The sequence below is a fragment of the Eleginops maclovinus genome, chromosome 11 (genome assembly GCF_036324505.1).
Source record: "Eleginops maclovinus isolate JMC-PN-2008 ecotype Puerto Natales chromosome 11, JC_Emac_rtc_rv5, whole genome shotgun sequence".
In the NCBI taxonomy this organism is placed as follows: domain Eukaryota; kingdom Metazoa; phylum Chordata; class Actinopteri; order Perciformes; family Eleginopidae; genus Eleginops; species Eleginops maclovinus.
In genome coordinates, this window is record NC_086359.1 from 15,394,240 (window position 1) to 15,419,355 (window position 25,116).

The window sequence follows — 25,116 nt, forward strand, 5'->3', positions numbered from 1 at the left end:
AACTCGAGAAGCAAAAGTTATATTTGCTGCACTGCATTCGAGGTGTTGTGGACACGGTGGAAGATCCTATAGAAAAGACACCTCCACCACGCTCCGAAGAAAGTCTGTTTAGGATAATGTTGCAAAAACATTTAACAGTAGATTTCCCAGCAGAAGACCGAGCAGCCCGGCACATTTAAAAAATCTATGGAAGCGCTTGAATTGCTTGATTGCTGAGCAGACGCATGACCCTGGGCCATTTGATGTGTTTAGCCGCTATGTATGGCTGAGACCACTAAAGGGCAAAGAGAGTGCAGAGATTGCAAAACATCTTCATGATATTTACTTGGAACATGGCCCTCCCAAAGTTTTGTAACACGGCCGAGGGGCAGAATTTAAAGGAGCAGTTCGAAGGCTGATGGAATCCATGCAAGTCAGAATAATAGAGAGTTCACCATACCATCCCCAAAGCCAAGGCAAGGTAGAGAGGTCACACAGAATACTAAGAAAAAAGATTATGTATGATCTGGTGAATTTTCAGAAAGGTGGGGTTAACTGGGTTAAGCATCTACCAGAATATTCAAGAGTGATGAATGAGGACCCTAAGGAAGTGTTAGGTTGGATGTCTCCATTTGATGTTTATTATGGGAGAAAAAGCAATAGAGTAGTGCATCCCTTAGCAGGGTCTCTATCCACTGTCAGAAAGGAATCTACAAACAATCCACAACCAAATGTACCCTCCCTGAAACAGCGAGGCAACTTTGAGGCTAAGCGGAGGAGACTGAGAAAAAAGGCAAAGAAAGCCACTGAGCACTGTCATAATCGGATGATCAGAAATGCATCTAAACAAAATCCACCATCTATTTATTATGTTGGTGATGCTGTTTTGGTCAGGGTGAAAGATGGTGCCCATCGAGTTTCAAAGAGGTTTCGGGTATTGACTGGCACAGTTGTGAAACGAAATTTAAAGTTTCCAAAATACAAAGTTCAGTTTCAGATCCCTGGTGACCCCAAAATGCAAGTGAAATGGTTCTTTGTGTCTGATGTGACAAGTACAACACGATTACAAGAAAGAAAACGCTCTAAATCTTTAAAGTCCGCAAAACCTTTACATCCATGTTTGATACCGTACACACATGGAGACAGACTGGAGGAATTCGTGTCAATGCAATTGAGGACACGGTTTGACCCAGCACCAGACGGAAATTGCCAGTTCTCAGCCATATCTGATCAGCTAGCCACACACGGAATATTCAGATCAGCAGAAAATTTAAGAGATGAAATTGTTCAAGATCTCAGATCTAATCCGATTTCTGCAAACGGAACACCTTTGTTAGATTTTGTTGATGGGAATGACTTGGATGGCTACTTGGATAGTATGTCACAATGTGGGACCTATGGCGACCACATAACTCTACAAAGGGCTGCTGAGATTTTCAATGTTCAGTTTCTCATTGTTTCCTCACTAGGTGTTGATGCATCTTCCATAATATCTCAGTCTAATAGATATTGTGACAGTTGTCCTTTGTTAGTCCTTGGACACATTGCTGAGGGACATGGAGAACATTACTTAAGTCTGGAAGGATCAGTCTCTTCATTTATTGAAAACATCTTAGAAGCAGAGAGAGAAAGGATAATTCAACATAAAAATGAATCAGACCAAGAGAGTGAAAATGAAGAACTCACATCAAACGACAACACAGACAATGAAACTCTTACTGATGGACCACATGATGATGCCACACTGAATGAACCTCACAATGATTCCCAACTAGATGAACCCCAAAATGATGTCCATCTTCTAGATGATCAGTCCAACGATGATGCTCAACGAGACCAAGATGATGTCCAGTTGTGTGATAATGATGCGGAAAACAGAATGCATGGCACACCCATCTTGCCTACAGAATTGCTGTCATTTATCATCCAGTTGACCCTTAATGCAGACTCCTCAATGCTCTGGGCATTCAATAGAGTTTCTAAACTTTTTCGAGATCTTGCAAATCCGTTCCATCCACAAATCTACATCAGAGAAACTGTAGCTGACACCCTAAAGTTGGATTATGATCATGACAATTCCATAAGCATAATGAGGCTCTATAAATCCACTGGACGCAGTAGTGGTCTTGCTATTAGACTGAGGGAGCTATTCAGCCAAAATAGCAGGTGGATGAGGGCCTGGCTTCTGATTAAGCACATTGGCCATGGTCATTTTAATATCAAGGACATTTTTTGGAAACCTTAGGGCTACATTTTGTTTTGCATTGTAGGTAGATTTTCTTGAGTCTCCCTAGTTCAAATGCAGATTTTTAGATGGGTTAGTTGTGTGGTTATATGTGTGCCATGGACTGTAATATGTCTAGAACATTGTTAAATTTTACGTTTCCACTTTATTATCCACTACAATTCCATTGTGTGTGTGTTAGGCTGTATGCTGTGGCTGGATTGTTTTTCATTTAGTTGATTGAGATATTCGGCCTATTATCAAAGATTGCCATAATATTTGCTGTTCATTACACATTGTTCATCCATGATGTCTGTACCTCTACAGGATGGTATCTGTTCTTTGTCTAAACAAGGCATTATTGGGCATTTAGAGAATAAATTATTTGAAATAATTAACTGTTCGACGTCATTTGTTCTGCAACTATTTTTTGTCTCTTACTCTGGGTTTGCCTAATATAGGCTATCCTACATTTTTGTGTCAGAATAATACTTAGTATAATTTTGTGACACTGCCAGTGCTACATTAATGCAGGTACTATTACTGTGTTATTGGAAATATGCATCATGAAGGAATGTTAAGGTTACATGGAACATGACATTTATTGAATAGGCTAGACTACATGGTGCTGTTGTGCAAAGCCCATGTTTAATTATTTGGTGCTGTATGTCTTTTCTTTACTGCTGCTTGACCATAGACAGAGATTTAGTTTTTCTAAATTGGTTAACTATCAGAAGCACTTACCTCCAAACTTGGTCTCATGACTAATCTAACTGCAAATATGAATCGAAAATAACCCCTTGTGCGTTTAAATGAGCACAACCAAAGTTAAAAGGTGGATTGTTACAATGTAAGCTGAGCAATAGTTGTCATACTGTCCTCTTAATTATTATTTTTGAGTAAAATACACATTATCATGCTGTTTTTAGTCAATGAAAATGTCAATTTTGGTTGGTTATTACATAATACACCAACTGTTACATTTTGCTATAAAAAAAATCGCAACACCCGCATTATGTAGTAACAACCGCAATATGTAATAACTTATTACATAATGCGGCATAATTTATTACATATTGCGTTTAAGAATTGTATTACATAATGCGGCAGATTATTACAAAATGTGGCAGTTATTACATAATGGCGTGCACATTTATTACATTATTACATAATGCGGTTTTATTACATAATGCGGTGTTACAAGGAACACCTTTTTTTTTTCTCTCAATTTCCCTACCGGTCTATAAATTCTCTGCTCTGTTTCCACCTGCTTTATTCCGCACATTATTACGAATCCATGTGGTTTCTAGGATAACACTAAACCTAGTGCTTTAGATGTTGTCAATATGTGTTTGTAACTCATAAAAAGTGGATCCATAATAATACCCCCTCTCCTCATGCCTTTTTCAGTCTTCTCACAGTAATCTCTATAAATTAAATAATATGAAACACAGAAATTGACCAAAATGTGTCAAACTGAATGATTCTAGCTGTATACCAGGCTGGGATTATTAATAATTTACCCGTCGTGAACTTGTAAAATTGCTTCTGGGTCTGGCATGATGCAGGACACCATATTTTCACTGAGGCGGTGAAAGACTGGATAATGGAAAAGTTGAATTATTATTAAACAATCACAAAGTTTTTAGGTTTTAAATTGGTCACAAATCTTATTTGGAATGAAGTGAGTTGACCCTGTTGTAATGCTTTTGCTCATGAATTCATTTACATATGGAAAATGAGTGAAGGGAAGTGATTTCTTGAATTATTAATCTCTTCCCTAAGTAGTATGTCCTTTCGCTGCCAAATATCAATTGCCCTGTAAGTCTTCCACAAGGTGTTTGAACAGCTAGAGAAAATAAAGAAATGCATACGTACATGCAAACATCATGTCACATAAAACACTCCAAGGCACAAAGAACCAACACTCAAGCTCCCCTCTCTGGATAAATTGGAAGTGCACACTGTCATATGGAGTAATGTAATATGGCATGTATCTATATATTATTGATGCGAGAAGCTGTGTGTGCCTTTAATAAACATGTTTAAGTGACTTGGCTCTGTCTAATTTATGAGTTTCTATAATGAATCAAGGGCTGCTGGCCTGCCACAGCTACAAAGCTGAACCACACTAAGATCTACATCAGGGGAATACGCCTTTAAAAGGACTTATCACTCTTTCTGTTTCCGTCCGTGCATGGAACAAAGTGAACAAACTGCCAAAGAAAATGTCAATAATTAATGACATTGGGACATTTTCAATTTTTTTCTCATGTTTAAAGCATGAGAGGAAGGCTCACTCTCGCCCTGTAGATCAAATTAAAAAAAGAGTCTCAGCGGGCATTAAATTGATGTAGCAAACCTTTCCGAGGACAGGTGTTTGAAGCAATGGTAAAATAACTGCAGAGGGATAATAATGAAACCCTCTTTGCCAAATGGTAATCTCAGAATCAAAATCACTTCCATGTTGGCTGGTCCTCATCTTCCTCTGGGTTCTATCTTCTGTTCTCATCCAGAGGTTACCAATAATACGGTTTATAGGAATTCTAAACCATGAAGTCTGCTTTATGGTCCATTGATTCAACTGCTGATACATTTAGAAAGCATGTCATTCTAATGATAGTATGACATATGATATGATAATTTCACGTCCAAATTGTATATGTTCTACTCTCGAATGCTTTTTAATTTTTATTTTGAGACGTTTACCTTTTAGAATTGTTTATGTGCAATGCCTTGTTTTTTATGCTGCTGCAAAGAAAACAATTCCCCATTTGTGATCAATAAAGTACATCTTATCTCATCTGGCTTATTTAAATACTTGATTCTGATTAGTCAATTTCGAAAATTCTGCACTCTGTTCTTTTTTGCTGCATTCTCACGGAGATGGTACGAAGTGGAACAGACTATATTTTTCTCAGCAGAAGCAATACGATCCTTTTTAAATTAAGGTTGTGAGTCAAGTTGTTCTTTTTTTCATTAATGACTTGTTGCACATTGGTCCTGACAGTTTCGTATTTTACTCGTTCACAACCAACCATAATAATGGTTCAGGATTTTTTCATTTCTCCATGCTTTGTTTTTCCAGTTTTGAAGTTGTTTCCTGTCTTGCAATTAAATGTGTTTATAACATCAATGTAAATGCTTTCATAGTGAGTCTTTATTGTTAAGCTGAAAAAAGCAAGCACTTCTAAAAAATAGGTCCTTTTTAAACAGGGATGAGGATAACATTGGAGCTGAGGGAAGAGTGTTTGATGCAAAGTTCTCTTAAAAAAAAGAATATACTGTTAAAGTAAAGATGCATCCCTTATGTGTTTAACTACAGACAACATTGGCAGAGAGGAAACAAAGATATTTGACAAATCAACACTCCCCCCCCGCTGAAAGATGTCTTGTCTACCCACAATGACCGGGTGGACACTCATTGATGTTCATTTGTTTTGCTGTAAGCTTTTTAAAACAGGCCAAATTATGTTAAAAGAAATGTTGAAAAGTTGTATGATATATATTTTAGTTTCACTCAGAGTTGAGTTGCTCTAGAGTTCATTCATATTGTTCAATGTTCATTAAACATCTAGCTTTGTCTTTTGACACACCGCCTCTGAGTCCTGTCTCTCGGCACTACAATGTACACTTTTTTTTAAAGAACCCCAAAATTAGCAAGTCCTTTACCCTAGTGACTTTTTGTTGTCTAAGATTTCATACTGTAATACTGGAAGGCACACACAGGACATACACTAACAGACATTAGTTGAAAAAAAGCAGGTGTGGGAAGAATGACATTGTGTCTCAAAAGTCCTTTCTGGCAAACTGCAGAACAATCTGGATCAAACACAGTGCCAACAAAAAAAATCTAATGTCCAATTCTTCTATCAGATGTTTATCACCTTGTCACTCAAGTACCGTCACATAACAAAAGGCAGTTCCAGTTTGCATAATAGTTGAATACATTGCTATTGTATGTCTGTTCAAGTAAATTGACTGAATTTCTATGACAGTTTTCCAGTCTTAACTACTCCTCAAAACGCAACATGTAACAACTCCTAACCCATGTGAGCACACCCATTCAAACACATGCTGGGTCACCTGTTCAACAAAACTAACATCCACACACACACTCACACACTGTGGCCATGCCATCGGGAGCAATTTGGGGTTAAATGTCTTTCACTAAGATACTTCAACATGTTGACTGCAGGGGCTGGGGATCAAACCACCGACCTTTCTGATTGGATAACGACCATCTACCTCCTGGGCCACAGCCGCCCTTACCTGGGATTTATTGTTTTGTTTTGGTTGTCGAGTTTCCCTGGTATTGGTATTGATTGCAACATTTCTGGTATCATAACATTGCTCATAGTTGTGGTACCAACCCTCAGCAGAGAGCTCTCTGGTTTTACCTTTGAGTACATGGCTCCACTCAGGACCAGACCATTGCGAATCCAGATGATGGACGCAGCAGGTTTGGCGTTGTCTGCATGACATGTGAGGTTGAAATGGTCACCGGCCCGTAAACTCATCACCGGGGCCCCCACTATCACTGGGTCATCAGGAGGAACTGTGGAGGAAGACAGAATGTTTTAAACTAATACCAAGACATGACACGTGCACAATAAGGGTGCATACACTGAAAAATCAGATTTGATTTTTTACATAATTACATTCAGTTTTTTTAGTGTAGGTGCACAGAACGAAAATAAAACAGGATTTACCCTCTCAAAAAAGATCCTGTGTTTCCAACATTTAGACTGTATGATTCCTAGGTGCACGAGAGAGAACAACTGTATCCGTGATCGATTAACTAGTGGACAATCTCCCCTCTCTGTACCCTTCCCTTTTCTGTTTCTCCTGCTATTTTGGAAAGGGTCTCCTGACAATCACACATGCTCTGCACAAAAACACAGAAGATGAAAAGTAGCCCTGGCTCAATTCTTTAAAATAATTAGTTCAGGGAACGGTTTTGCTATACCTCAATTCGGACACTGAAAAGGCCCCGATCACCCCAGCAACAAACTGGTGCCGTCTGGCAGGCAGTACACAAGCATCAAGACAAGACTACCAGACTCAGAAACAGTTTCATCCCACAGGCCAAAAGACTGCTCAACTCCTTAGCTTGTATTAGTTTTTTATATTCATGTTGCATTGTTTTTTTTTCATTGTATACCTACACTCTAGCTGTGCATAGGACCTTAAAGCACTTTGAACATATACACTGCAATGTTGTGCACTGTGTGTAGGCTTGAGCAGTGCGTGAATTATGAACAGCACAATAAAATACAGCTTGGTTGTTGAGGTTCTGTGTAAGAAGATCTGTTTGAGGGATGCCAGACTCACAAAGAAATCAGAACGACAGAGGACTTAAAACACATACCTCTGCTAAGGACACACCGTTTCCTATAATATAATGAAAATGGCAACTGATTTTTGGAGAAAACCTAAATCTTGTCTGGAAAAATTAATATTTAAACAGTACTTGTATTTGATGTGTTGATAGCATATTCTCTCTCATCCAAATTGATTTGTTTCATAAAATCACTTGGTGACTGCTGAAAAATAGTTAAAAAGAAAACTGACAATCTGTTTATTGGTTTAGAACCAGGAGAAAAAGTTTTGCTTCACACTTTTAGAAGAACCGGAACATAGAGTACGGTACACAGATGCTGTGGCTCACCACAAACTCAACAGCTTTTTCATTGGTCTTTGTAACGATTTTCCAATGAAAAATGTGAGCAGTGTTTGGGATATTCTACCAAATAGCATACAGGATGAAAACCATAGCCTCCTTGGCAGAAATAACAAACATACCACATACAAATAATTTATTACATATGCCACAACAAGAGGAAGGGAGCCTTTCAGCATAGTATTGCCTTTGGCCTGTGAGCGTAGAGTAAACAGAACAGTAACACAACTGTTCATCGTATGTGTAAAACTGAGATCTTGCTAAATATAACTGCTTAAGTTGTTTTTTTCATTCCCTCGAGATGTGGATTTGATGATTATAGGGTTTCCATAACGAAGCCTGAAGCTTTAAGTGTAATTTAATTAGTACTTAGCAAAGAGTTTTGTTTTAAGAACAGACTAATTATATTTTTCTCATTTATCATCTGTGTCATGTGCTCTGGTAACAGAGGTGGGCATGAATATACTGTGTTTTTCTCTATGGAGGAATGTGGGCGATGGAAGAAAACATTATTTTTATGTAATCCTTTATGTAAAATCTAAAAGTTCAGTTTGTACTCAATGTGTTAACAGTACACTCAGTCCATGACAGTGTTCTTTCTATCCACAGTATATCTATCTATCTATCTATCTATCTATCTAGGTTTCGACTGTTATTACATTGGATGGTCTTGCCGAACAAAACGTGTACATATAGGTATTATAAACGGATGTTCACAGGTCTTATTTTTTGCAACAATCCAAAATCAAATGTTGCTATGCTATCTCCCGGGTCTGCCTAAAAAATATGTCATCACTGCTTAACTCCATAAAATAAAACAAAAAAATGTATTCAAATGGGGTAAACTCTGAAAAAGAAGTCTAAGAGGATGTCAAATGCCTTTAATGTCGCTACATTTGAAAGCTTCTGATACACAGTGCAATCAATGAAAGATGTCATAGCAGCAAATATTAGCAAACTGCAATCTCTGATACCATTTGAAAAGGATTAATTTCAAAAAGAATTGATCGTGCTTTTCACTAAATCTATGAATCCTCTCAGATACAGTAAATACCACACCTGAGTGATTACTGAGAGGCAAAAGCGGAACAGAACTTGAACTTGGAGGAAGAAGCCAAGAAACAGGATGGAGCTAATGGTGGAGCCGCTCAAAGACCCTGATTACATTCTTGTATGAATGGATCTGATCAGCATGGATTTTATTCAAACTTGAGTGAATTATTGATTGAGCGCTCAGCTCATTAGATAGCAGATCTGGGGCAAGCCTTAATCAAAGGCAACATGCAGATGGTACTTCCTGAGCATTAAGAAGAAAGATGGGGGACACTAGTTCAGCACAGCACTTCCTCTTATACTCAATATGCACATTTCAACTGATTATAGAAAGTCTGATGCATGCTAATATGTATTTTTGATATCCAGCTCACTGCACTGTGTTTGAGTAAAATGTTAATCAAGGAAGCAAATGCCCCAAACCACAAATCTATTTTTCATACCCACATATAGCCACAGATAAGTGTTTGTAATCAGCTACTTAAAAACTGTAGAGAAAGGGATTTGATAAACTGATTCGGCTGGTTCTGCATATGTAATTTTAATGCGAGTGGATTTTTTATATCGGCTCCCATCTGCTGCCAAAATCATTTTTAACAGTGGTCTAAGAAGAGATATGAGAATGAGGGGGAGGCAGGAGCTGAAGGGAAAATATCCATCTAATTTGTGTTACATTAGTTAATGAGCATGCTATTCACTATTTCCGAACTTCATGGAAAGAGATGTTAATTAACTAAAGTACCCTAACAAAACAAAGAAATGTAGTTCTGTTTTCTCAGAATCAACTGAGAACAATTCACAATTTGTTTTCAAGCAATACATTTCACACTTGAAAGCTTTATAATCACTACCAAACAGGTTCAACAATTACAGATTATATAAATATATTTGTGTTTAAGATATAAAATGTGAGGTAACACCTGTTAAGTTGCTGTTATATTTATTCAAGGTATTTTCTGTTGAAGTCTTTAATAGGCCTAGATGTTTCTGCTCTGATTCCTGGTTTATAATGTTTATTTATTTTTTGGGGGGGTATACTAAGAAAACCCAGTTTCTTTAAACAACTCCTGTCCTGTTGCCTTAATGCTTGGTCCCTAACAGTGTGAATGGTCAAAACGTTTTTACATTGTATGTCAACATTTGAGTGGTGTTAGGAATAGAAAGAGCTGTATCAATCTGTACAGTGTGTCGTTGATTATCCTACTGTGTGCTTTTTCAATGACATTACCGGTCCTACATCTCACTTTTATTAGGTTGTAGTGCCATCTACACTGTACTCTGTGTTATTGATATTGTTGATTGATCAGTCACCACTGAATTATTTCATCTTCCCTGCAGAGCATATCTATAATTTAATATTTTGCTTCTTTTGTTCCAAGCCTCGTTTGCTCTTTGCTGTTTGAAGTTTTAAAGAAAAAAAAAAATCTGATCTCTAAACTCTATGAGCGAAATCACTTCTTCCTTTGTGAGCTGTCCGTGTCTTTGTAAGAATATTACAATCGCTGGCCTTGCTTGTTTTGTGTGTTCTTTGTTACACATCATTGGAAACTTTTGTAAAGAAAGCTTAACAAAATGTTCTCAAGAAATAAACATTTGAGATTTCTAACGTGAGATACGGACACAGAATGTGAAAACTTTTTGTTGTATATTTTTCTCTGTTGCTTGTTGTTCAATAATAAAGCCTTTACTGCACTAAACAAACAATAATTGAATGTTCAGAGACCTAATGTATTTTCATTTCTGCTGTTTATAAAGGGTAGAAACAAAAGATTTAATTAACAGACAAGCACGGAGGCAACTGAACATCAAATACCACCAATCAAACCGTTAGACAAAGATGACCAACTATGGGAATGTAAATCAACAGGACTAACACATATATTCATATTCCTGTTTCTGTGTTTGAGATGTATTGTTTCACCACCTTGCCCTCCCTTCTCCCTGTCTGTCCTCTATTGAGCGTGTCTTCGGTGACCCAATTTCCTCATGGGGATCATTTATATTTCATGTAATCCAAATTAAGCTAATGGACATTTTCATATAGGCCATGACATGTAGTCAGGTGGTAAATTGGGCCAGGGTTTTCTGGGTTTCAGCCCCACACATAAGCCTACACGATGCTATGTTTTCACAGGGTTTCCTTTAATTATGTCAATGGGTTTCCCTTTATTCTAACTAGCATATATGCAACCTCAGTCTAGGGTCGTGGTCAAACAGTAGAAGTAATAATAAGAGCTGTTGGGATTTTTTAGATGATAGGAAAGGAGCATCAATGCTTCCTTTATTATCTCCTTTAGGATAGCATATACTGGACCATCTTGAAACAAAAAGGAGATAATGCCATTGCATAAGTCCTTGCAGTTGCAAAACTTTAAGTGACAAACCATTCGACCGTTCATGGAAAAAAATGATGTGAATCACAGTTTTTATGAATCATTTTACATTTCAAGGCCTGACTTGCCAAGCGCATATATGTTGTAAACTCTCAACAGTATGTTAAAGGTCTCCTATTATGCATTTTTATGGCCTATATTATAGGTCTGAAATATATATATTAAAAAAAAACATGTCTCTGACGTGTTTTGCTCATAATACCAAACAGATCATGCATTTTAGCATGTCCGCTATCCCTCTGTTTCAGCCCTCTTTTCGAAAGTGCTGATTCTGTGACTGTCGCTTTAGATTTCAGCTGAGCTGAAGATGGCCACGCCCCTTTGAAACGTCATGATCTCTCTGTCTGAAGAGAGAAGTTTTCTAACGCAGAAACTCAGCTAAATGCTGCCGTGATTAAACACCATATTATGTTTCAAACCACATCAAGCATTATTTCTGAAACACTTCTCAGTGTTTACATTATATGTATTGTATAAACAACTCTAAGTCCCTCCCGCAGACATCCTGCACAGAGAGACTGCGGAGGGGATTCAGTTCGCCCACTGTATATTGCGGTCGATAGGTTGAGACGAGTCACGTGGGGGGCGACGTTGCCAGGAGTTCAATGTAAAGCCAGCCCACATTTCTGATATGACGTCATATTGGCAGCAAATCTGGATCAGCTCGTTTGTACCCCCGTTTTTAGAGATGTAGGTAAGGAGGAAAAGAGAGAGGGTTGTATTTTCTGGCACTTTGTGAGTCTCCTTACACACAGAGGACTACTATTTATGTATAAAAGACAGCAAAAAGTGCATTTTGCATAATAGGGGACCTTTAAACCAAACAGTGAACTGTGAATGTTACGCAAATGAATGTTAAACGATCATTTCATAAATTAAGTTGCTTGGTGTTTCTGAAGCTATTTTGTTTTTAATTCAACATGTTTGAATAGTAAATGCACAATAAAACATATGAAGGCCTAACCAATGTATTCTGCTTTACCTGCATATCTTTTGGGGAAAAAAATGCATCTAGAGAATTATGGTGTGTATGCTTTTTTTGCGCCTGAAAAGATCCTATATTGATCAGTTAAAGTGTATCCATAGTATTGTTAGTAAGACAGTGGAGCATTGGCTTTTGAGCATTTATTCAGAGCCATAAAGCACATTGTTTGCCATGGTAGACAGTTTTGGGCTCTATCTGTAGAGACCACTCATTTGATAAGGCCTGTAGAGGACATGAAAAAAGTGAATAGATTTTCTGAATTACAAGTATTTTAATGGATTGCAAATAGAAAGTTTGCAGTTTCAAAAAGTGCAAATAAACCTTAAGAAACCGTAACGTTTTTTAGGTCTTCAAAATTATTTATATGGGCCCCAAGAGATCATCAGACTTTGAAATGGAGGTGGTGGTGGTTGGGTAGTAATATCCCCCTCGGCATCAATTCCAGCACATGGAGGTGGTGGGCATATGAATTGGATCAGACTTTGACCTATAATACTGATGTGTGAGAATGGAATAATGTTAAAGATTGTTTACTAAATAGATTTTTTTAAGGAAAGCATGCACAATATTTTTTTTGGAGGTTAAAACATAAACAAATATGGATTGAAATTTCTCTGCAGTAGCCTACATGTGTAAGTCTGTGTGTGTGTGTGTGTGTGTGTGTGTGTGTGTGTGTGTGTGTGTGAGAGAAGGTGGAGCAGAGGGAGTAGATCAAATTTTCACGAGGGCACAAGGTCTTTCATAGATTTAGCTTCGTAATTTTGTCCCCAGAGTGCAAGATTGATGCATTTAATTTTAAAATGTTCACATATTTTCTGCCAGGGTAGAAGGTACACACAGCACAGTCTCACAAAATCCTGTATAGTAAACATTGTAAATCGTGGTTATTGAGAATAGCAAAACTCTGCGAGGGAATTCACAAAGAATGGATAGCGGCTTCTGATAGATCCATAAACTGTAAATGAGCACATGAATGATGGTTGGCAGGTGTAGTTTGGTAGAAAGAAAATAGTCCACAACAAGGCCTGTGGATAATTTTAGGTAACTAGTGACTCAAATACAATTAAAGTCAGATCCACTCGTGTCTTCGACCATTTTATAACCCTTTTAGTTTACGCTTTGTTTTTGCCAGCTGTCCTTCCTGTTCTTTGCAGCTGCATATTGCTTTTAGCCAGGATTATGTGTTTACTTATTGATGTATATAGTTTAACTTTTTAACAATTTGTCTGATATTATAGTTAACTGTTCTTTCATAAAGTGCCGCTCTGCTGTCAGTACGATTGCCCATATTGTGATTGGTCAAATGTTGCTAACTCCAGCCTTTTCATTTGAGCATAGTCGTAGCCAAACTGAGAAACCCTGGGTTGACTTACGGAGTTGATAACTTTGGTTTAGCAAGTTTGGCCGTAGTACAGGACTCGGGTCATGATTTCTGGAAAATGCATTTCTGTTGAGCTTTTCAAATGTAATTTCTCTGCACTTTGAGCACCACATGCCTGATGCCATCTACCTCCATTGTATTTGAGAAGGCAGACTTCAAAATGGTGGGTATTTTAATCACACAGCAACTCACACCACAACATCTAGCTTGATAAACTGTAAAGAAAAAGTATATGTATATGTGTTATGTGTGAATTTTTTATATGGATTTAAACCTGCCTCTCATTGTGTGAGGCCAGAAAATCAGCTAAAAAACATCTGCAATCAAGACTTACGATCTCCATGACCTTTACCTTAGATAAATACTGCTCATCATATGTGTCTGTCACATAATGATATCCGAGGATGTTGCAAAAATAGAAGTTAAAGATTCATCAATTATTTAAGGCCACTTAACAAACAGTCCCTTGGGAGGATGATGTGCACCATCCCTATTGAATCAAAGATGCTGCAACAGAGCCATCTTACAGCATGGGCAGATATCCATCAAACATTGGAATATGTTCACAGCTGAGCTTAAAACCTACTACTCTTTCCCCCACAATGCAAATAAATGGATATTGGGCAACCAGTCTTGCCAACAGGAATTTTACTGTAATTTGAGATGTTAGTTTAAATGAATTGTTAGAACTAGTTATATTGACAAATGCACTAGTATCTGGATTTGGATCTGTTTTAATTGTTAGTGGTATAGGCATTATGAAATGTATTTAATGTGTGTTGATTTATATATGTGGATGATTTATGGAGCAGCCCTATGCCAGAAAAGCATGGTAACATTTGGGTGGTAGAGCAAAGAAGCCCTTGTCTTGAGCTGAAGAAAAAATGGGGGTGAATGGGGTGGTTCTATGATTGAAGAACACTGCTGAAAACCTAATGGGGACATGATCACTTCCAAACCCAATGGAGTGTCTGCTGTTCCCCTGTATGCAAGATGTTTGTACACCCAAATGCGCATTACCCTGGATAAAAAGGAAGAAGTCAATAATCCAGAAGAAAGTAACACAGCCCTCCTGGAACACAAAGGGAATTGTTGATAGCTGTGTGCTGAACTGTAACAACAAAACTCTGCTTAGAGTTTGACATATAAAAATAGAGAAGAAGGTTAAATGACCTTTTAAAAACGTAAAACTTTCCGTCAATAGCAAACAAGAATGTGCTCATTGGTATTCTGTCCATACAGGCCTGAAAATGTTTAGTCTCTGAACATTTTGCAACTGTGCTTAAGCAACCATCTCACCTTCACAGAACAAAGCCGAGCATTGCTTTTGTAAGCATTAGATAAGGACTGTCTCACACATTCACTAAAACGACAAGATCCTGCTTTTAGTGCAGGTTGCAGCTAAACAACACACTATGTAGCAAAGTGCTTCACAGGCACACTGACTCTTTATGTTCAACATAAAGTCACAATAACAAATGGGACAACAAGTATAAAACATAATTCACAGAGCCTTGTGGAGGAGGTTCTATAACCATCTAGGAAAACAACAGGAAACCTAACCCTCTCTGTCAAGGAGCCATAAACAGCCTACCACTTTGTTACTGCTGTTTAAAATATATTAAATCATGAATCGTTTAACCAGAATGAGATAATGAACAACTGAAAATAACTCATCATTTCTTATGATTATTATCTTGACGTCCTGGCAATAAATTGTTATCATGGGTCATTAGCTGAGTCAACAATTCCTGTGCCAACAGCGACAAAGTATTTAAAACATTGCATGCACTTGATTTAATGTTGCTTTATGGATGAATAATGGCAAAAGCTTAGGTGGTATGAATTGTTTCCCGGCACAGTTCAGTCCTAGTAAATCAGGGCATATTTTTGTTCTGGGTGGATTTGCAAAGGCAAGCACAGAAAGATAGCAAGCTTAAGAAAAAGGTGACTTGATTTCTATCATGGGCCTCGAGAAAGCTGCTTTTGGAGCTTATTGTCAACACTTTAAATACAATTGTGGCGATACAATCTGAGACCAGGTCATTTCACATACATAGAGTGCACTAACACTTTTGTATTGCTTCTGTTAAGACCTCAACCTCGTATTTTTAAAATACTGCAGACAGAAAGAGTTGAAAACCGAACTTAAAAACATGAAGTCAGTATGATTGTCCTGTTCATTCAAACTACTGACAGTAGGGCAGAGGGGAGTGAGTGGGAGAGAAAGCCCCAAAAAGCACATTAGGGCCTCTTAAATAGCGATGACCAAACCTCCAGTTTTTTGTTTTTTATAAGCAAATGGCCCTGGTCTTATAGTTCGTAGTGAAAAATGTTCTCTATTTGTATTTCTGTGTGTGTATGTCTCATATTAATGGATGTGTGTTTGTATGAGTGTATTTTCAAACACAGTCACATATGAGATAGGAGGGCTTAGTGAGGATCCAATTTATGGTTCTCCCCAATGGATCGGCTACCTGCTCTGTCTCATGACTTATTCAATAGGCCCCGCTCTCTGGGAGGCCATATAGGTTAGTCTTCCAGACTAAAACAGGGGTCAATGGTCACAGATCCATGCTCATGGGTTATTCTCATACCAGCAGCAAGTCACCAAGGATGAGAGCCCATGTGAATGTGTTCTAACTATATGTGGAGAATGGATGCTGCTCTATAACTGCAAATGCAAAGCTCAATACAGAAAGTAGGTGTAGTTCTGTCTGACACACTAGCAGACGCCTAAAAACACTAACATAGATCAGCCTTTTGTTCAGTTTGAAGACACTTATTATAATATTGTCTTTTAACTCAAGGATTTTAGTCGTGGGGTTTCTAGGATTTAAAGTTTTTCTCAGATTGACAAGTTAAGCAAATGTTTTAGACAGCTTGATATGCATCCACTCTGAATAACGTTTGCAGAACACTGACCTTTTATGAAGAACTGTTTAATTTAGTGCTTTTACTGGTTTTGATCACAGGGTGTGTTTGTCTCTGAGTGGAGGAACCTTTCGAGACAATTGGGCCTACAAATCTCCTGAGAGAAGCATCAAAACATCAAAAAATACTTCTTGACTGCCTTGTAGCAACAACAGACATTACTGATGCCAAGCTCTTGGATGATTTGCAAAAAAAAGGACTTCATTCCATTTCCTGACAGAGCTGCTGCATCTGCATCAAAGGATGTGCGGCATTTTGGTTTCTTGCAGGTTTTACTATTTACATTACAACATGTATCACACATGTGGCTTCCTGAACCTTCTTCAACCCCTATCTTAAAAAAAAAAAGACCCCTCGCTCACACCAGCTTCCTGTTCTGGAAGCTTCATACTGCTGTGTGACCTCTTTGTATTCTTGTAGTTATTTTAAATTGATACATTTATCTTAACTGGACATCACTCTCCTTCACCAGTAAAGGGGGAGTAAATGGTACCAATCTCAATCGGTAAAACAAATTCGCAAAACAAAATTACACACTATTTCTTGTTCTCCATCATTTCCAAAAGTTTCACCCCCCACTTTGGACCACTTACAGTTGAAACACCCAGCTATAAATGTGGGAGTTGTTTTTGATCAACACCTCAACCTCAATCAGAACATGAAAGAGTCTTGTCAGATCCAGATGAGTAATATTGCTGTTTATGGGGGACCATTGGTCAAACCATTGCTCTCCCTAAAATCTGAGTTAAAAACTTCATACACATCCTTATGTCCTCTCGCTTAGACTACAGTAATTCATCACTGAGTAAACGATGCAGCAGTTGTCCATCTACAGTTGGTACGGAATGAAGCAGCAACAATCGCAGAGATCACGTTTCTCCATTAGTGCTGGCTGAATCACTCTGGCTCCAAATGTGTTACAGAATTAAATTTAGGACTGTATTGATTCTTTTAAATCCAATGGTGTGGATCAACTTAAAATTTTAGAACTCCTAACCCGTTTTTCTGCTTTGCAACCTCGGGTCAGAAAAAGTTCCAAACTTAAAAAACATTTTGTTGCTAAACGTCAAAAATGTTAATACTCTGATTTAAGCTGGTTGACATCCACATTGTCCAGCAGGGGCTCAGTCAGTAGGGACTTGGACTGGGAGACGTAGGGTTGTCAGTTCAAGTCCCCAAAACAGACCAAAATATGGAGTGTTGACTGCTACTTGGAGAGGTCCCAGTTCACCTCCTGGGCCCTGCCATGGTGCCCATGAGCAAGGCATCAGACTGTAGACTTCAGCATTTCCTTTAGTTCAAGTCTACATTTGTCACAAAAAAAATACATTTCACAAGAATGGGAACACACTTTGATGGTTAACTACCAAAACCTATTCAGATCATCTTTGAACCCAAACTGTGATGATCTTTTAAAAAAAATGTGTAAATGTAGGTTAAATGCCCTACATTTGATGCCAAACGTCTAGCTTATACAACAAAGGACATTGTGAAGTGTGTGAACAGCACATGTATGAATAATCCATAATCGTTGTTTTTAAGATCAATCAAAGCCCGGAATGCACCAACACTGTGCAAGCTCTGTTTGCATGACAGCAACCTTAAACAGCTGTCTGTGCTTGTTTTCTGTTTGTCTGTCAATCATTATGGTATAGTTTGCTCCCTGTCAAATGAGACGTTGTCTTCTGTCTGGCAGATTATTGACACTGTGCCACACACAGGGCTTCACAGACAGTTGATGAATGATTGAATCAGTATATACTTATGTGAATGTAGCTTATATTCGACACTCCATCAGAGATTTTTGATGTTGTCTCTTATTTCCATAATTGCTCTTCTTTGGATTAAAATGTTGTGCATTTTACGCATTACAGTTAAAAGAGGCACATTGATTTGTCATCTTCTAGGCTAAAACACAACACATTTCGCTTAATCTATTAAGTGTGTTGCCTCACTCTTGGAACAATGCCAGTAGCTTCATCTGCAGTTTTATTTCCCAAAGCAGGCCAATTTGACTGGGATTAAATGTCAGGCTAATGTCTGAATGATTTGTCTCCTCCACCTTCCAGCCGCATGGAGAAAAAATCTAAACAAATGGTCCCCCTCTTATCTATAATTAATCATTTTAATGGATCCCAATTGCCTAACTCCTCCCCCTGTCTTCCACTACTCTCCCCATTAAGTAACCAACAAAAGATTAGCGGTTAAAACTGTAGCTAATGAGGGAATTTTGAGCGATGGTGCTTGAATAATGAACTGATACCTTTGGAATATATCATGCTTCAAATGAGGCAGGGCTGAATCAATAATGGTAATCAGTGTAGTCCTTTCTTGCCTGCAGGCTGCTGTTCTTTGATGCAAAGCCTTTTTTTGTGCATCAAAGAACTCCTATTGATCAGGAACAAATGACAAGCTGATGGAAAACCGATCGGGAGGGACATTATATGATTAGCATCGGGTTTGAGCACATTCCACTGATATATCAGCCTTGTATATTATAATTCCACATCTCTCTACTTTCAGCTCTCTTACATGAATCTAATTGTATCCACATTCATGCTTTTATATACATGTAGGAGACAGATTTTCTTCACAGAAAATGTATGAAAGGTTTAATCTAGGTAAGGCAGACCAGAACCTTACTTTCAGATGTACGACAAACAAGAATCCAAAAAACTGAAAACAGGTCTTAAATACAAGCACAACTAATCATGAAATGCAATCACACAGGAGGTCAGCTGGTTGCAGGGCCGATGGGGAAAAGGGGAAACTGATAAGGCCAGGACCCGTCTATTGTTTTTCCAACCCAGGTAAGTTCTGACCACAGCCAATTCCGCATGACAAAAGAATCAACATTTGCAACCGAATCATCCGTGGCCATTTCCTCCCGCAAAAACATAATTAATTTCAAAGTAGAGAAAAATAAAGTGCTTTTTAAATATGACTCACAATCCCAGTTATGCAGAGCTGAGGTAATGAGAATTTATCTTCATTGGTTTATGATAGCAAACCATCTGTAGCCTAATAGCTTGTTTTTCTTGTTTGTCACGTTTTGGACATAAATAAGGTATATGACCAACAGTTTGTACCTTGCTACTTAGCAACACTGTCATGTTATATAAAATATTCTGCTTGCCCAACACCGTTGCAATGTTAATAATTAACAAATCCAATCTAGACTGGGTAGGGTAAAACAAGACATGCGGCCAGGACAGACAATCAAAACAGGCAGTAGACGACAGGAAGTAAAAACAGACATTACAGAGGGGGATAACACATTTTAAAAACAAAACAGGAAATAAATAAACCAAATACATGAGTCATGAATATATATGTAAAACAAGGAGTTGAGACATACCCAGCACAGTGAGACGGGCGGGTCGGGATCTGATGGCCGCCTGGATGGCCTGGCACTCGAAGAAAGCATCATCTTGAATCTCTGTTCGCTGGATCAAGAGGTGATATTCTCCTTTACTGTGGTCTCCAATTATGTCATACCGTGGGTAACCTGCAACACAATGGGAGCGCAAAGTTTGGAGAAACTGTCATTAGTATCAATGTGTCACATCGCCACATGCAGTGTAAAGGACACAGTAGTTTTAGGCCTAGAACCAGGATAGTAATGGACATGTTCTGTATTACATTGTACAAGCACTTTTGTTTTTTAGTAGCTCATTAACCCGAAATCCTCTGATGAAAGTTCATGTGCAATGCCATCCATGATATTTAGTAGATCAAGTCACAAGGAGTAAAGCTCATACAGGCACAGAGGACAGCTCAGAGGTCCTTTAAGTGAAACCAAAAAGAGGTAAAGGCATCACTCATTAAACCTAACCAAAACTATGCGGCCACATTGCAGTGATACATTTAAGTGATAAAAAACATTTAGAAAACTCATGACATGGAAGTATAATGAATCTGAAAGTGTAAAAAGCAAGTGGTAATACAGATATTATATTGATATTGCATTTTTTGTGTGTCATATGAAACAATAAGTCACCTGCTAGCTAATATGGACTTATGCCAATAATGTAATTCCTCAATGAGTTGTGTATGTGGGCTGAATATTGACAGTGTGTTTCGCAGGTTAAATTAATACTTACTTTTTCATATTATATGTTTCATGCAAGTTTAAGAATATAATGTTAATGCAGATTCATCACTTATTAGACCTTGCCGACAACCTGGTTGCAGTGATGTGATTGTGTTTCTGTTTCTTAACAAACTAAGAAGAATTTATTTATTTAAAAATTAGGACTGCATGGTAATTACTCTTTGGTCCATGTGTACCACAACAAGCATCCACTCACACCTTAGCAGTGAATGAAGCCACATATATTTTTTTCTAATCCATCCATCCATCTTGCCACTACCCCTGAGGGGCAATCATCTTCATGGACTCAAAATTTAAATCCATCAGTGTTATATTTCTGTACATCTCATGGCCTCATTTCTCCATTAAAATACTAATGTCACATTGTAGTTTAATTGCCAAAGACTCCTCTCATAAACCTTCAACCCTCCTATTGCACACAATGTCACACAAATTAATGTAATAACTTTTTAATCCTCTCTCCAATTAAATAAATCTGTTCTGAAATGTACATTGTGTATTAGGTCATATTTGCCTCGATGCTGCTCGTTTGGTTGGTAGGGGAAAATAATTCAATTTGCCCGAGTGCAAATTAATCATATTAAACTTTGATGATGCAACCGAATGGTCTGGTCTTCATTTCTACTTTATAACAGCCAGTTTCCGCCAAACAGCCAATCTGCATGGTCAGATGTGTATGGAGGTTTGTCTCAATATTATTTGTGTGAAAAGTTCCCCAATCCATGTGTAAGTGTGAAATTTCCGGGAACGCACAAAGAGCTTCCACAGTTTCACTTTCCTAAAATTAAGAGAACATTATCGTTTCCTACATTTGGGTATAAACTAGGCCATTTGGCACTGCTGATGATGTCAAGTTTTGATGGCCACAGCCACACAGGGTAAAACAATTACACTTCACCCTCAACTCCAGTAGTTTTGCTTCATTTCAGTTGCAGTAAAACATATCAACAACACCAGACGTTCGATTTAAATGGTAAACTCTTTAACTGCTTGTAATCTGACATTATTGAGTTTACTTTCACACATTTTAACACAGCTAACACAAGTATTTATTTGTATTAATGACTTCCTGTGTGTTTGAGTTACCGTGATCATTGGGGGAGGTTACTTCCTGGTTCAGCAAAAGGTGTGGCTGAGGGCTGAGGTCAGGTAAATACTGACAGCAGCCAATTGGGCAAAATTGGGACAAACCACATGCTTCCATGTCAAAGGGGTTATTTTGGTTTTGTCAGTGTCCTTTTATATTCTGGCTTTAAACTTATTTGGCCGTTGTTTTTTATTTGGTTTAGCCTAACAACAGTATGTTCCTTGTTTTGTTATTATGGCTTGATAATGCTGATATATTTATTAGAAGAAGCCTTACTGCTTGGTCCCAACACACATTATCCCTCTGGTCGAGCAATTAGTGAACTCATTTGTTGAAGTGTTGAGTCTTTAGATTATTTCCATTTCACATACATATGGATTTTTTTCTTTTAGGGAGATCTAACAAACTCAGACAAAGAATGTTTTCAAATGTTTGATAATATGTCACCTAGTTTCCAAAGACCGCATCAAGGAATGCAGGGTGAGAGTAGTTTGACAGGAATGAAAGAAAGGGAAGAATTAAGGAGGCAGGGGAGAGGGAATGAGTATGCCGGCAGTTCAGTTTGTTTTGAGAAGGAGCATGCTGGAGATGCTTGGGGGAAGGGGGCGTAGGACGAGAGAGCGGGTCCATTAAAGCCAAATGGGCAAAGTAAATAACATTAATGCTTATTGATTCCATCTAAAATACAGCTATTTATTCTACTGAGCATCAATCAATGGTCAGGGCACTTTGGAAACCCCTCGCTAACATCGGTCTATAGTAATAACCGGGTTTATGAAAAATGCTATCTCATTACATTGGAATAAAGGACCAATACATCTCTATGGCTCATTCTAAACGACATACACACTTAATCACGGCTAAATCACTAATAAGTTAAAAGTAAATTGAGTAATTATGACTGGATATTTGTTGAGGATATACCCCCAGATTTTAAATTATAATTATTGTCCACAGTGCTTCTTAGTACTGTGAATTAAACGTTGCATGGTTTATTGCCTCAGTGAGATTGTGTTTATTCCTTCTTTGTGGTTCATTAAACAGGTGAGGAACATTAAGAAGACCAAATACCTTCAGGGACTGTTATTTGTACACAAGAAAGCCTAGAAAAATCTAGTTAAGATATATAAATGTATAAACATTTTAAATGCACTGCATTAGTATGGTTATATTGACCCATTTATACATGCAGCTCTTCCTTAATCAGATTATTATTCTCCTACCTACCTTTTAACCAGATGGATAGCAGGTTTAGAATATATTAACGTGATTCATTCATCAGTAATATACAATACAGCAGCCAGCAGAGATTATTATTTTTTTTATAGAGATATTGTTGGCAGTAGCTTAGGCTGCACAATGAATTGACAATTTATCAAATTGTAATATGGACTATTGCAATTTCCAAATCACAGTAAGTGCAATAATTGGTACAGTCAAAACATTTGAACGTCTCATCTGAATGAGGTTGTGGTGCTGAAGAGAAGTCCTGTCCTGCAATAAGTATTACTAAATTAATAAAAGACAAACTATAACTTGATTTAAAAATAATTGATTTGTACAGATCATTCCGTAACACAGTGACATCACTATGTAAGAATCACAATTTTATTGGCTATAGGGCTCCAAACAGATTGTGTTTGATAGGCTAAGGGGCAGGATATCTTTAAGCGGTTGACCGTGACGGTGCCCTGGTTTCAGACAGAGGGTGGAAGAGGTACTGCAGCACAAAAATCATGAGCTTTTAGAACATTAAAGCATGTAAGTCAGGAATATGGCCCTACAAATGAGCATAACATGTACTCTTTTTGTCAAAGCTCCACTGCTGTACACTGTGAAAACAAAAACTGTGGTTATTCATGTAAGCTTGCAAAAACAAATCTAAAACAAGTCAGACACAAAACAGGAAGGACCATTTATGTGCAGCTGTGGTCTGTTTTAGTGGAAGTTTTGTATAAGGGAATTAAGACAGTGCTGACTGAATTGAATATGCTTATGTAGGTTGTTGAACCATGGCCTGCTTATCAAGCTGAAGGGCAGAATATTGAAATGCGATCCGGATGCATAGGAAATGTGGACAAAGTGGTGGGCAGAGTGGAGCTGTCAGTCGGATTCCAGCCAGCACTGAGAAATTTAACACATGTATTCTGCCTCGAAAGCATTTTCAGTTTAAACGACACTCACCCTGAAAGAAAACATTATGATGCAATTTGCATTCATGAATGTGTTCAATTTTGTGTTTGGTAATGGCGCGAGTTAGGGATGTAAAATATCTGACACGAAGGGGCTTGAAATTATTATTTAGTTTTTCCCTTTTCTTCGCAATTGAACATTTGTTTGAGCCCGCATGTTTTATAAATCAAATCTTAAGTGATGAGTTTTTTTTCGTTAGACGACCATCTTGGTGTTAGTGATCTCTGACCCCAACCACGTATTGAACAGTGAATATGAATTGTTTCCATCAATCGGAGATACAGGGTCCCACGATTTAATAAGGTCAGACTGAAGCAATCCTTTGTGCAACCGTCAATCCTAAAATTAAATACAGAGTTTATCCCAGGTCAAATGAACATCAGAGGGTCTTTGAGCATGTTTCTTTTCAGTGGTCATGATGTTTTCTTAAATGTTTGTTCCCTGGTATCTTATCTTAAATATTTGTCCTTGTTGATGTTGCAAATGGAGCTGCTGTGATGCAAGACTAATGTCAGACTCGATCTGATCATGTCTTAGCTGTTAGCAGGCTCCATCAATAAGACGCAATGGGATTTTCCAATTTAATTTTGGAATATTGCAGAAAATATTCTATGTTTATGATTCTAACACATTTTGTTCCACGGGATGACCTTAATGAGATGACACCGCTTTTATGATTCTTAAATCCTAAATGCAATTGCTAGATGTGAAAAGTTTACGATATAATCAAAGTACATACATCACAGTCTCACGGTTGGATGAGAAAGCAGGACATGCTTTCTCATGCATGTTCTGCATGATGACATTTAGTAGTCTCATTTAGACACTTGCAGCTGGCATCAGATGGCAACAACCATTTTTTCTGACACCTAGAAGCTTCGGACATTCAGTAGGGGGGTATTTCTCTGATGTATTTTATGTTGTAGAACAAAACAACAAAATATCTTAAGCTTAACCGCAGATCCTATTTCAGGCATCTAACTAAAGGAAAAAGACATCCTGACTAGGGAACCGGAGGTGGTAAAATGCTAACTTATTTCTTATTTTAGGACTCCCTGCAGCTTTCTTTCATAAACCAACATCTTTCCTT

General features: G+C 37.9%; 1 protein-coding gene across 1 annotated transcript in view; it reads right to left on the minus strand.

Annotated features, from left to right (window-relative positions):
* Nucleotides 1-25,116, minus strand: part of LOC134872708 (kin of IRRE-like protein 3) — a 207,741-nt gene that overhangs the window by 68,130 nt on the left and 114,495 nt on the right. The window contains exons 3-4 of the mRNA XM_063896118.1: nt 19,991-20,140; nt 6,604-6,761 (exon numbers count right to left, since the gene is read on the minus strand). Of these exons, the coding sequence (XP_063752188.1) occupies nt 6,604-6,761; nt 19,991-20,140 (308 nt within the window). The remainder of the gene's footprint in view (nt 1-6,603; nt 6,762-19,990; nt 20,141-25,116) is intronic.